General features: G+C 45.9%; 1 protein-coding gene across 1 annotated transcript; it reads left to right on the top strand.

Moving 5' to 3' along the window:
* Window positions 1-1,063: 1,063 nt before the first annotated feature.
* On the top strand, window positions 1,064-14,899 carry LOC138915921 (cytochrome P450 2B4-like). The gene is made up of 9 exons (XM_070224489.1): window positions 1,064-1,491; window positions 4,837-4,999; window positions 5,125-5,274; window positions 6,826-6,986; window positions 8,451-8,627; window positions 9,150-9,291; window positions 10,583-10,770; window positions 10,939-11,080; window positions 13,854-14,899. The coding sequence occupies exons 1-9, from the start codon at window positions 1,204-1,206 to the stop codon at window positions 14,042-14,044; spliced, it is 1,602 nt and encodes a 533-aa protein (XP_070080590.1). The 5' UTR covers window positions 1,064-1,203; the 3' UTR covers window positions 14,045-14,899.
* Window positions 14,900-15,107: the final 208 nt, after the last annotated feature.

Genomic DNA, 15,107 nt, shown 5'->3' on the forward strand with positions numbered 1-15,107 from the left:
GATTGCTCCTCCATTCCTCCCTGTTTGGAGGAATATGACTCAACTGCCAGGGACAGAATCCTGGGTCCAGCAAGGGTTTTGCCTAACATTGAAAGAAAGATGCTGTCTCATCTCCCTCCACTCTTTTTTGGAGGAGAGAGACAGAGATGGGGGAAAGCCAGGCCCAGGCCATGACAGATGGACATGCACACATTCATTCGCATATTCAGTAAATATGGACTGAGCCTGTCAGAGGGTGGGTTTGGGCAATCTCAGAGTCCTGATGGAGATACATGGAAGCTCAGCAGACGTCAGTCAAACTTGACACAGTCTGAACTGTGGAGCTCAGAGTCTAAAGTTGGAAACAGACACTGAGACAGAAAGAAATAGCAGAAGAGAGAGGCATGTACAAACAGATTGTCAGCGAATGTCAGAGAAAAGTCCTGCACTGTGAAGACAGAGCCAGAGGCAGGGAGAGAACCACCTCGCACTGGCCAGAACAATAAGACATCCAGAAGAGCTGAACACTCCCCCTGCCGGGTCTCAGTGTCTCTCTGTCTCTCTCCACCTGAATGCCTCCAACTCTGAGTCTCACTGCTTCTCTGTCTCTCCCCGCTCCTTCTGTTTCTCCCATCACTCCCATTGGTGGCTCTCACAAAAGGGAGGATGAAGGAAGGGGGACTGCAGAGATAGACCCTGCGGGTCTGTAGGCTCTTTAAATACAAGGACCGGTTGATGTACAAACATAGAAGCACACTCAGACTGACATACAGGGACATATACCATGAACACCATGCAAATAAAAACACATCTTCAGGTATGGAAACATATAAATACATATAAGTCCACATATATGCAAAAATATGAATGTAAACACATGCACACTTATAAAGAGACACACGTCAACTCATTCACATAAATACAAACACCCTTTCACATATGAAAACCATGCAAGCACACACAGATGGAAGCAGGCACAGATAAATGCATGCAAGCCTAAATACACAAACATGGCCAAAACAAGTCGACAGTGCATGCTCACCGATACCGAGAAATATAAACACACACACACGCACACACACACAAACACTCATGTGGAACTTCGCCTCTCTGCCAACATCTAAGGACGGAGTGCATAGGTAGGGAATGATCAGGTCACCAGTCTGCCAGAACAGGAATTATGGGTCCCTTATCTCCTCTCCCTAATGTTGACACTCCCAGACAATGAAGAGAGAGGAGGTGGAGAATGGAGGAACTTATGTAACTTGGTGGGGAGGCAGGCTCAGGATAAAAGGCCCAGCTCGAGGCTGCAGTGGGTTGGAAGGCAGTCAGACTGGGACCATGGAGCTCAGCATGCTCCTCCTCCTTGTTCTCCTCATGGGACTCTTGCTTCTCCTGGTCAGGGGCCACCCAAAAGCCTACGGCCACCTCCCACCAGGACCCCGTCCTCTGCCCTTCTTGGGGAACCTTCTGCAGATGGACAGAAGAGGCCTACTCAAATCCTTCCTAAAGGTGAGAATACAGATGGATGGAGTGTGAGAGGGGCTCCCTACCTCTGTATGGGGAGATCATTCCCCAGAAGGAGTGAGGCATCCTTCCAGGCTCAGGGGTGGGATGCATAAAGGTTGGTGAGTAAGGGGCATGGAGCTGTGCATGGTGGATCTGATCAGTCAGAGATGTCCTTGCTCCACTGGAAGTGCATGGGCACTGCCCCTGGAGCAGGCAATTGGGCATGAAGAAATGTCTGTGTGTGAGACACACGTGTGGAATTTCACCCTCTTCTGCCACCCTCTGTCATGTTCCTGGGTGCCTGCTCACCACTTGAAGAGACAGAAAAAGTGGCAGTGACAACAAATAAGTAGGTTTCTCCTCTGCAAACAAAGGACAGCAAAGACTGGCTCATGGTAGTGCCAGGACGAGGAGGAGGCAGGAGGGAGAGCAAGACAGAAGACCATGTAGAGAGTGATTAGAATAATGAATATTAATGCAATGTAATAGTAGCTGACACTGTGGAGTATTTACTAGGCTCTGTATCCCTGCTTTCCAGGCATGATTTCAGGTTTCATGATCTATTTAGTTATTAATAATGTAATCCACAGCCATGAACACCCTATCCAACAGAGAAGTAGAACACTGGCAGTCACTTCCACCTGCCCTGTGCTTCTCTGTCCACTTTCCCTCACTATGGCAAACACACTCCTGAATTGTGGGCTTGTCATCGCTTTGCTTTTAATAGACAACATTTTATCACAGATGTGGAGGCTCCAAGTGCATATTATTTCACTTTCATTGACTTCAATCTATCACAAGAGTCACATATTATTTCACTTTCACATATTATTTCACATATATATATATATGAATATATATATTTCACATATTATTTCACATGCTTTTGTGTAAATTCCTCGACTTAGTTTTTTCTTTCAGCATTGTGTGGCCAGCATTTATCTGTATTGTCATGGGACTTCATCAGGTCTTGGTTACAAGAAGAGGGCTGGGAGAGAAGCTATCTCCATCTTAGAGGTATAGACAGTGAAGCTCACCCTGGGGAGGGCACTTGTCCACAGTCGCCCAGCTGGGACTTCTCTGAGGGGCACCTGGGTCCAGGATGGAATTCTCTTCTTCTCCAATGCTGTCATGGACTGAAGCTGCCTAACAATTTCGGGATCACTAAATCCTTTGGGAATTTGATTAAAGCTGTGGGCTCCCTCCCCTACAATTATCCATACACATTTAGCATAAAATTTTGAGAGTTGCAGACCCCCTAAAGCTCTTCCATAGACCCTTCGAGGATCCTCAAGCTGTCCCTGATCTTCCGTTAGTATTGAATCTTTGTGGAGAGAGAGAGAGAAAGACAGAGAGAGGGAAGACAGAGAGGGAGAAAGAGAGGAAGAGAGAGACGGAGAGAGAGGAGGAGGGAAGAGGGCATGGGCTAGTGGGTGTCATTATGAGACAGGTTTGGGAGATGGCACTGCTCCACCTCCATTCCCCCATATGCTCCCAAGTCCTTCTGGAGTCAGACAAACATGGGTTCGTGTTCCAGATTCAACCCCTGAATATTACTCAACTCTTACCCTTGGCTTCCTCTTCTGTAAAATGAGATGGTGAGCACAAGAATACATGCCTCCAAATATTGTTGTAAGGATTAAAAGAAATATTGCATAGACCTTGGTGTATAGTAATTTAAATGACAGCTACTTTGATCCACTCATTTAATCACTTGTGCAGTCACAATTTACTGGCACATTCTGTTTACTGGGGAATATTTTTAGGCATGGATGATGTGTCACTGGACAGGGCATACAAAATAAACAAATAAGGAAATATTAAGCAGACAAGAGCTATGATTAAAATAAAGCAGAGTGACATTTTAGAAAGTGGTGGGAGCTACTTTAGATTGAGTGGTGAGGGAAAGGCTCCGTCTCGCTTTGTTTCTCAGCAGAGACTCTGAAAGGTGCAGGTGGAAGGCACAAGAGAGAGACAGGTGTCAATGCAAGAACTCTGAAACAGGGGCAAGCTCAGCATGTTTGGGGGACAACACAGAGGCTGGATGTGAGTGATGGAAGGGTTGAGTGGGAGGAGAAGTCAGAGGGGCGACGGGGCAGCGTTATGTAGGGCCATGTGGTCCACAATGGAGACTTCAGGTCTTCTTCTCAGTGCAGTGGGAGCTCTGGAGGGTTTGGAGCAGGTTAGGGATATTAACTAATTTACATTTTAACGGGATTAGTCTGGCTTTGGGGTGGGCTAGGATGGGGTTGGTTGGTGGTGAAATGATTGTAGAGGGGACAGGAATGGAAGTAGGGAGACCCATGAGGAGGCTTTGCAGAGACCAATGTGAGTAAGTTTAAAGTAAACTTAATCTTTTTATGATTTCAAGTCAACTTTTTATTGAAGTTGAACATCACCCTAAAAAACACAAATCATAAGTGTGCAGTCAGTGAATTTTCCCAAACCAGCATCCTCATGTAATTGATGAGAAGATAAGCAACAACACAGCCTGTCCCCAGAAACGCCTTCACGTCGCCTTCCAGGCACTACCCTCTTAACATCCTGACACCATAGGTTCATGTTATTTTACTGAACTGGATCTAAATAGAATCATGACTTATGGCCTCTTTTCTGTCTAGTTGCTTTCACTCAACATTATATCTGTGAGTTTCATTCATGTTGTTAGGTGTAGCAGCGGTTTCTTCCTTTTCATTTGCTGCATAGTATTCCATGGCATAATTACATCATTACACTTTATTCTGTATCAATGGTGCTAGCATTTCATTTATAAGGCTTCTATGAATCTCCTTCTTCAATTTTTGGTGAATCCACATACACATTTTTGTTGGGCATTTTATTGAGAGTGTAGTCACTGAGTCACTGAGTATACTTGTGTTCAGCCTCAGTAAGTACAGCCAAGGAGTTTCCCAAGGGGTGCACTGGTAGATGACTTTTCAAATATCGTGATCACCCCCAGAGGGCCATCACTTTCCCTTCATGTCTACCAAGCAGGGAGTTCAGATTAGTTCTCTAGGGAAAATGTCAGGAGGCAGAGAGCAGGTTGAAGTTGAGTCACAAGAAGGGTGATTCTTTAGTTGCAATGCCAGGGAGATCTGTCTAAACTCAAGGGTATGTGCAAGGGCCATATTAGAAATATTCGACCATCTCTACTGCTTAGGGCACCAATCACATGGACCGTGTGTGGGTGATGGGTTAATCTTTTAGTTGCTGGGTCCTGGGGTGGAGGGTCTTGGGGCAGCAGCTACTTATCAATCAAATGTAAGTGTTTTAATGGTTTAACAACATGATTGGCCACAGAGGGACACACTGACTAACGGCAACCCTGGGGCTGTGTATGCTTGGCAGCTCCAAGAGAAATATGGGGATGTCTTCACGGTGTACCTGGGGCCAAGGCCTACAATCATGCTGTGTGGGACAGAAGCCATCCGGGAGGCCCTGGTGGACCAAGCTGAAGCATTCTCTGGCCGGGGGAAAATCGCTGTCGTTGACCAAGTCTTCCAGGGATATGGTAAGGACCTCAGAAGCACTGAGTGGGGGCAGAATGGAGGATGGGGATTGGGGAGGTGAGTCAGGGAAGAGAAAGTAAGGTGTGGAGAGGGATACAGAGTCTCCCTCCAAATTCTTCACCCCCAGGTGTGGTCTTTGCCAATGGAGGACGTTGGAAGACCCTTCGACGATTCTCCCTGGCCACCATGAAGAACTTCGGGATGGGAAAGCGGAGTGTGGAGGAGCGGATTCAGGAGGAGGCTCAGTTTCTGATGGAGGAGCTGCGGAATACCAAGGGTGAGCCTCAGGGGATGGACAGGAAAGAAGGACGTGGAATCAGGAGAGGTGTGGAGTGAGAGCAACAGAAAGACTGAGGGGTAGACATAGAAAGATAAGGAGAGGCAGAGATAGAGGAAGACAAAGCCTGAGAGACCATAAGACTGAGGGACAGGGACAGAGAGAGGAGCATGGAGAGGGACAGAGACAAGCAGGAGAGGGACATGGGGAGCCAGAAGAGATGCGGGGTTTGAAGTGTCAAGAATAATCGAAAGACATAGACTAAGATATTAACATGCTATTTACATGTGTTCAGGGAAACCAACGCATGGATTAACAGTATCTATCAAAGGCAAAAATAAGTCTTACCTAAAAAAAAAGCAGAGAGAGAAAAGGGAAAGGTATAGACATTTTGAAAATGACAAACTGAGTTTTCCTTTCTGTAGTTGAACTGCTGATGAGCTGGCAGTGAGCAAAGAGCCAGAGGGGTATGCTGCTCTCAGGCAGCTGGATGGGCATGAAAGAAGCACTTCCGGTTGTTATTGGACTTTCCATGAACAAGTGTTTATGAGACACACAGGCGACAGGGTCCTTTCTTAACAATGTGCGATAAATGTGTGATAAACCTCCATAAATGTGGAGGTTGGGAGGGAGAGGCAGAGGCAGAGTCACTGGGAGCAACAGCAGAATAGGGACAGAAGGCTGAGAAGGAAGACAGAAAGAAACACAGTGACACAGAGAAACAGACAAGGAGACAGAAGCAGAGATGAAGGGACCAAGACCAGGAGAGTCATGCAGAGACAAGAGAGTGGAAGAGGCTCGGAGAGGCAGAAAAAAACTGAGGCAGAGAAAGTTAGAGAGGCTACAGACGGGGTCAGGAAAGGGTCTGCAGGGGAATAAGAGAAGATGGATGGGTGAGACCCAGAGGGAGAGTCTGCACCTACATGATGTCCCTGGGCTTGCAGCCCACCCTCCATCTAACAGGGCCAAGCCAAGGGTTGACAGACATCAACTAACCAGTGCAGAACGATTCCAGAAGACCAGAGCCCAAGAGGCAGAGGGAAGAGATGAAGGAGGAATGACAGATAGGGGACATGGAGAGCAGAGCTTTTTAATTTGTACCTGTGATTGATTGAACACTTGCTCTGCACCACCCCTGCCCCTGGGACTGAACTCTTATACCTGCTGCCAGAGTCAGAGCTGGAGCCTGAATGGGGACCAACTACACAGCCCTGTAGCCGGGCGGCCTGGATCTGAGTACTGGCCACCGTGATGAGTGACTGGGTAACCTTGATCAAATGACATACCTCTATGTTACATGTCTATGTAATGGGGATAATAAGAGAATTGCACGTTCCTCACATGGTTGTGGCAAGAATTAAATAAAGCAATATGTTAAGCGTTTACAATAGGGGCTGGCATAATACGGGCTAGTGAGTGTTAGCTCTTTCTGATCCCATTTTCTTCACCATTAGTAAGCAATGAAGGACAGACACACAGAACTGGGGCAGCAGTCAAATGCCCTCTAGGCCTTTGAGTCTCCATCTTATGACCTACACTTCCTCCCACTAGGAGCTCTCCAGGATCCCACCTTCTTCTTCCATGCCATCACCGCCAACATCATCTGCTCCATTGTCTTTGGAAAACGCTTCTCCTTCAGAGATCCTGAGTTCCTGCGGCTCCTGGACTTGTTTTACCGGTCCTTTGCGCTCATCAGCTCGTTCTCCAGTCAGGTCTGGAAGAGAGTGAAGGACAATGGGGACAAAGGGAGCATGCAAGGCTGGGCTAAGGGGTGATCTGCTTTGGGGACCAGAAATGCAGCTTAAGGCTGGAAGAAGAGCAGAGACAATAGGGAGAGACAGAGACACTGAGACCAGGAAGGAGGGAGAGATGGTAACAAGAGGACTGAGAGACTAAGAGAAAGGAGAGTGTTGGGTGTGGTCAAAATAGCACAGAGACTAAGGAATCAGATCCTGGAAGAGAGAAGAGAGAAGACAGAGAGAAAACAAGGCAAATAAGGGTGGAGATTAAGAGATCCTGAGAAGAGACAATAGAAAGAGAGTGTGAGTGTATGTGTTTGTGTGTGTGTGTGAGACAGAGAGAGAGAGAGAGCAAATCAGACATTCAGGCTCTCTACTCTTCTGTCTCTGCTTCCTGTAATCTTTGCCTCTGTATTTGTCAAAGCCCCTCACTTAAAGAAACTCAACAATACATGAAAATAAGAAACTGCATTTCTTCATTTTCCCTATTTCTCCCCCTTCTTTCTGTTTATTAAAAATTCTCCCAGATTATAAAGATATATGCTTCTCTTTTAAAACAATATAATAAAGTCTCTTTTCTTCACTAATCTGGAAATACCCCTATTCTATATTAAGTTAAAAACATGAAACAGCAGAACAGTATGCCTGGCTATCATTATTCATTAGATGTATATCAGATTCACAGATAGGATTGTTATGAATCTGGAATGGGGCCCAGGGTGGGTATTTGTGACAAGCCCAACAGGTGGTTTCAATATTCTACTCCCTTAGAGAAATGTGGAGAGAGAAAATTCTAGAGGGAGACCCACCAGAAAGTTAACAGTGGTTATCTATTGAGGGAGGGATTAAGAAGCAATTTTACATTCATACATTTCTGCATTTTTTGAAATTACTTGCAACAAGTTAGGTATTACATTTATCATGAGACAAAAAATACAAATATGCTCCAAGATAAATAAATAGTCTAAGTCATCAGCAGGTTCACCTTGTGTAAACATTATGTTATCAATGCCTGACATAGCAAGGGAAATGCACAAGGTAGAAAGAGTCAGATAGACATTTGGGCAAAACAGATACAGTGCTGAGGTAGGCAAGAGAAGCCCAGAAATATAAGAAGGAGAGGCACACAGACATACGAAGATATGGAAAGGAGAGATGGAGAGTTGGGGCAGAGACCAACCAAAAGATGTGAGGATGAGAGAGGAAGAGGTAGAAAGAGAAAAATGTGAGAATAACAGATCAAAGGAGACATAGAATCAGTGAGCGAGGGACTCAGATACAGAAAGAGAGAGGAAGAGAGAATGAGACAGAGACAGAAACACAGAGAGACAGAGACAGAGATTCCCCCTCTGAGGTATTAGGGCCCAGCAGGTCTGCCCTTCCCAGTGACCAGCTCTCTCAGCCCTGGGAGGACCTCACAGCCCCTTCTCTCCTCAGGTGTTCCAGCTCTTCTCTGACTTCCTGAAGCACTTTCCTGGCACACACAGGCAGGTCTACAGAAACCTGATGGAAATCAACACCTTCATTGGCCGCAGTGTGGAGGAGCACCGCAAAACCTTGGACCCCAGCAATCCCCGAGACCTCATTGATACCTACCTGCTCCGCATGGACAAAGTGCGGTTTGGGAGAGGGGTGTTGGAGGGGAGGGAGGAAAATTTGGGGGTAAGAGGAAGGGAGGGGAAAGGGGTAAAGAGTGGGGAAGAGGGGGAGGGAAGACCAGAGGATGAAGAGGGGAGATTAGGAATAGGGAAGGGAGTTGTCAGCAGGAACGGAGTGGGAGAGTAAAGGAAAGAGAAAGTAGGGAGAAGAGAGAAAGAGAGATACTGGAAATACAGAACAAGAGGCAAAAATACAGAAACATGTGAAAAGAACCACAGAGGCATAAAGAATCTGGGAAAGGAAGAGAGACAAACACAGCAAAGAGATGGAGAGGGAGATTGATACAGAGCCAGACAGAGTGGAGAGAGATGGAGAGAGACAGAAATAGAGATATATGGCTTGGCATGCAGAGGATAGAGAAATGTAAAATGAGCCAGGGGGTGTGAGAGACCCAGAAACAGGTGGAGGGCACCTCGAGAGACATTTTGCCATGAGGTTCCAGCCTCCCTGACATGAGCCCTACTCCTCTGGACCCAGGAGAAGTCTGACCCCAACACCGAGTTCCACCAGCAAAACCTCATCATCACTGTGCTCTCACTCTTCTTCGCTGGCACTGAGACCACTAGCACGACTCTCCGCTATGGATTCCTGCTCATGCTCAAATACCCCCACATCACAGGTGGGTGGGCTGGGAACAGCCAATAAATGGGACCTCTTTTGGAACTGCAGAAGTGAGGCTAGGGGTCCTTCCTGAATGAGACAGGACACTTTCCTCTCTTATACCTGGAGCACTGAAGGTTTTGAAGGAGGCCCCAACTAGGCCAGCCCTATTGGTGTATGGATGAATGAAGAATCTGTCAATCTGTTCTCCCACTGATTTCTCTGGTCACTTAAAGATCAACTCATCCATCCATCCATCCATCCAACATGTATCCATCTATTCATCTGTATGCACTTTTACTCATTAACCTGTATCCTCAGATTCTTTCATCTATGATTTATCCAAAAGCATACACTTCCATTCTTTATTTGGATTAATTGATTCCTCTGGTGATCTTCTGGAACAGTGATTAATTGAATGAACTATTTTTCCTTGATTCATTGGCTCATTGATACATTCATGTATCCATCTCTCCTTCTATGAGCTAGGTCTCATTCCCTAATCCTTCCATCAATCAGTCAGTCAATTCATCCTTCATCCATCTATTCCTTCATTTATCCACTGAATAATTCACTCACTTATTCATCCTTGACTTACCCATCTATCATTCAGTCCATCATACATGTATTCCTTTATTTACTCATTACCTCTCTAATTTATTCATTCACTTGTTCCTCCATAAATCTGGCCATGGACCCATTCATGTGATTTATCTGTCTATGGAATATATATTAATTAAGGATTCTCTAATTCATCTGTTGATTGATAAGTAAATACATACTACATTCGTTAATGTTCTTCTATTCCTCAATCTTTCCATTGATGAATTGATTCACTCGCTAATTGATTGATTGCTGTATTCATTTATTTATCCACTTGTTCATGGGTTAACCTATTTATCTATTTTGCTGTTAAATTCCTGAGGACCTAGCACAGTGCCTCAGCTATCATACATACACAATAAATATTAGTTCATTTTTCTGCTCATCTTGGAGAATGTTGATAGGCCCATAGCCTAGTGTTGTTAATCTGAAATTCTATGCAAAAGATGGCCCACATGGGTATGTGTGTGTCTGTGTTTACCTTAGAATGTGGGGAAAGAATGCATAACATTCCTTAGATCTTAACAGGTGAGAATTCTTGTTGCTTCCTCCCTCCTCCCATTATAAGCTGGTTGCTCCAATGAGTGTCAAAATCTAATATCTAACCCTTTACTAGAGGCATATCCTGGTTCGTTGGCCCATAGAGCAGTGACCCTGAGGAAATGCCTCTTTGAAAGGAAGTTCACTGGTCCCACTCTTCTGTGTAGAGAGAGTCCACAAGGAGATTGATCTGGTGATTGGCTCACAACGCCCTCCAGCCCTTGATGACCGCACCAAAATGCCATACACTGATGCAGTCATCCATGAAATTCAGAGATTCTCAGACCTCCTCCCCCTTGGGGTGCCCCACGTTGTCACCAACGACACTCACTTCCGAGGGTACATCATCCCCAAGGTGAGGCCAGTGTGTCCCCCACATCTGTTCTGGGTGGGCATCCTGGGTTCTCTTGATCTGCAAACTTGACCTCCCATTGGTTTTATCACTCGAGCCCTCCTGTTTTGTCTTTAGGGGTGGAGTGGGGAAGGGAACAGCAGTATCTTTGACCTTGTGACCCTCCCTCAGGGCACTGAAGTATATCCCATCCTGAGCTCTGCTCTCCATGACCCACGTTACTTTGAGAAACCAGACGCCTTCAACCCTGACCACTTTCTGGATGCCAGTGGGGCACTGAAGAAGAATGAAGCTTTTATCCCCTTCTCCACAGGTAAGCTGGAGCCACACTTCCTTTCCCAGACACCAGAGAACAGGTGCCATCCCCTCTTTGAGACTATCAAGGAAAAGCCTTTATTTATTGAGCAGTGAGTATATACCAGTTTCTTTACCTACATTAATCCACTCCATCTTCACTACTCGAGGGGGCTTGAGAAGTGATATCATGTCCCAAAGGCACATCTTGGCAAGCTGAACCCTGGGCAGGTATGATAACATCTCCACATCTTCAGGTATAAAACATCTGTTGAGAATTACTCTGAGCTCAGTGCTCTGTTGGGGGCCAAAGATAATACACTGGACAAGTCACATAGAGACAGAGTGCCAGCCTCTAGAAACTTATGGTCCAGCTGCGGAGATGGGCATTCATCATGTGGTCACAAAATAATAACTAACTCAATGAATTGATGCTTGGAATGTGATTATAATGGCTTGACAAAAAGTAAGAGCTCATAGGCGCAATTACTATTCTTATAATTAATCGTAATTGTGATAAGTGCTCTAAAGCGTCTTTGGGAGCAGAAAATAGGGAGTCCTGACGACTCTCGGTAGGCTGGTGAGGAAAAGTTTACCTGAAGCACTGGTTTCTACGTGAAGACTTCATGAGTGAGCATCAACCACCCACTGGAGAGTGTTACATGTAGAGGAAACAGCAAGGGCAGAGCCTGAAGATGGAGGCAGCATGCTGCATTGAGAAACTAGAAGAACCGGAGTAGCCTGGGGTGTAGATTCAAGAAGGGGATAAGGATGAAGAGCTCAGCTGGAAGGACTTGAGTGTTTCGGGGAGTTTGGATTTATCCTGCTGGCAATGGGGAGCCAGGGAGGATCTAGACATGCTCTAAAGTGTCTTCATCCCTTTTCTCCGCACGTTAGCCCCATCCAGAGAAAACCTCTAGTCTCAGAGTCCTCTTCATTTAGTAGAAAGGAAGACCCCAGAAAATGGCCCCTAGTCTTGACTTCCATCAGTGATTTCAGTGACCCAGGGCCCTGGATCTGTCCAGTGCAATTGCCTCCCCCTTCATTTCATCTGTAGTGAGAGATGGGGGCTATGTGCTGGGATGAGGGTCAATTCCTCCGTTTAATAGTCCTGCCCTATGTTTAGAGAGAGACAGAGAGGTGGAGAAATAAGGACAGAGACAGACGGAGAAGGATAGAGTGAGTGAGAACAGAAAGAATTGCAGAGGGATATAGAGACAGGGGAGACAGTGGTGGATAAAGACAAGAGTGAACATGAGACAAGAAAGGGAGGAGAGGAGAAAGAGAGAAGGAGAAGAAGGAGGGAGGATGATGAGATAGGAGGAAGGAAAGGGGGAATGAGAGGGAGAAAAACAGAAGAGAGAAAAAAGAGTGACATAAGCAAAGAAGAAGAAATAGGAGAGGAAAGGGATCTGTAGAGGGAGATGACAAGTGAGACAGAGAGAGTTGCAAACAGAATCAGACCCAAATAGACAGAGACAGAGAGGTAAACAAGCAGAAGAGAGAAGAAAAAGAGGAGACAAAGAGAAGTGAGACAGACAAACAGCAACTGACAGGAGGTTTACAGAGAGAAAAAGAAGGAGGCAGACTGCCATAGCCACAAAAAGAGACGAGCTCAGCCAAAAAGCTATTAGAGACAAAGGGATACCAATGTGTGTCCAAATGGACGGCCCCAGGGATGGGGAGGATGGGGTGGGAGGGAGATAACAGGCATCATGCTGTTCTGGAAAGAGTTGGGTTACAGAACCTGTTACAGGAGAAGAACCAGCCCACACCCCTGGCCCAAGCATCTCTGAGTTCATGTCTCCTAACATCTGGGTACGCCAGAAATATGCGGAGCTTCCTCAGATAGTTCCACATAGGCACAACATCTATCTATCTGAAAGGTCTAGCAAACCCCTAGAAACCCATCATTGACATGACCTTCCAAGGTTGTCAGCTTGCAGATGATGACCCACAGAGATCAAGAAGGAGGCTCTCAGTGCCTCTGCTTGAGTTTTTGGGGCCCTTTGTCCTCATTTCTCTAAAAGCCCATGGTTTATAACTTATTGGGAGGGTGGTCCATACACCTCTGAGAGTCTGATGGGAGCCATTGACTCCCCTCTCAAGTGCATCAGTCTCATTCACCATTTTATGTGCACTCTGGGGATTTTTCAGAACTCGTGAAGGGCATGGTTCTCAGGCTGAGACAAGAAGACATCCCAGAGATAGATCAACTCATGCTGTGCCAGAGACACACACACTCCCCACCAGACACACCCAGAAAGAAACACAAAGCACCAACTACATTCATAGGATCCCAAATAGGGGCCAGACTAGAATTCTAAGGATTCATACAAATATTAACTTCTTTAACCTCATAGCAGCCCCATGAGATAGGTACCATTCTCCCCCATATTAGAAATGAAGGACATTAAAAATGTTATGTCAGAAATATGCACACAGCTATGTGTGGAGGCACACAGACAGGCACACACAAACACAGGCACACACACGCACATATCCAACCAGAAGTGGGTTCCTATGCTCTGTAAGGCCACTGAACCCTTTGGAAAGCTAACAGAAGCTACAAACTCTCTTCTGGAAAAATGTGCAAGGCACATCCACCAAAGATTTGCATCTGGCTTCACAGGGTTTGGGAACTCCCTAAAAATCCATTCTGAACTGCAGATTAAAGGCTAATCTCATACTAATCTGTAGCAATGGACACAGTTTTCTGGGCTTTGGGATGTGACAGGGAAAAGAATTTGCAGCTGCTGCGTTCCCACATTGCTGATCCTCTGTGCCCACAGGGAAACGCACTTGTCTTGGTGAAGGCATCGCTCGCACCGAATTATTCCTCTTCTTCACCACCATCCTTCAGAACTTCTCTGTGGCCAGCCCCGTTGCCCCTGAAGACATTGACCTCACACCCCGGGAAAGTGGTGTGGGCAGAATACCCCCAATATACCAGATCAGCTTCCTGCCCCGCCACGGGGGCTAAGGAAGGGGATTGAAGAATTCCAAGGTCATGAAGTATCCTCACCTCTGCAGAGAGTGGCCCAAGACTTTCTTCATGTCTTCTTCCCTCTGAGAGACTGACTGCAAGCCTGTATCCTTCCCCCTTCTTAGTTGCCACCTCAACGGGCAACTCTCCTCTTTAGTCTTACCTCTTCCCATCATGCCATACCTCTTCTAAAGAATCAAGGAGATGTTTTCCTTTCCTCTTTAATAGAATGCCAGAAGTAGTGTGTATATAGAGATGGGAGCTAAAAGGGGAAACCTGGCTCAGGAAACCTGGCTCAGTGACTTCTCCCTTCCTCAGGACAGCTAATCCTCCACTAATCAACTCCTTGTGTTCCACGACCCGTACCTACCTGCCCACACTAAAATCCTCTTCCCTTTAGCCCCTTTGGTGGGTACAATGACCATGCCCATTTTACAGATGAGTCAACAGAGGGTGGAACATGGCATCAGTTGTCTGAGGTCTTTCTCAGGTCACATGGCTAGTGACTGGAGGAGCACAATTCACATTCTATCTGCCTGGCTCTAGAATTCAAACTCTTCCCCACAGCTCCTTCTCCCTAAATATGTTTTTTTAAATTAAAATGAAATTGACATAGCATAAAATTAACCATTTTAAAGTGTATAATTCAGTGGCACTTGGTTCATTCACAATGTTGTGCAGGCACCACCACTATCTAGTTCCAAACATTTTCATCACCCAGGATAAAACCCCATTCCAATTAGCAGTCACTCCTCATCCCTCCTTCCCCTCAGTCCCTGGCAAACACCAGTCTGCTTTCTATCTCTGTGGACTTGCCTATTCTGGATATTTCATATAAATGGAATCACACAATCTTTTGTGTCTGGCCTCTTTCACTCAGCATGTTTGAAGTGCAAAACCTGTTAGTTGATTACCAGAATGTCATTTAAGGTTTTTCTGATACCATGTTTGTTTATTCAATCCATATCTGAATGGGCCTCTGATGGCAATATCTTCTTACAATGGGCTCATTCCTTTGCTTCACATATTAATCAATCCAATTGTAGGCTATGTGGCCAAC

The sequence above is a fragment of the Equus caballus genome, chromosome 10 (assembly GCF_041296265.1).
Source record: "Equus caballus isolate H_3958 breed thoroughbred chromosome 10, TB-T2T, whole genome shotgun sequence".
NCBI lineage: Eukaryota > Metazoa > Chordata > Mammalia > Perissodactyla > Equidae > Equus > Equus caballus.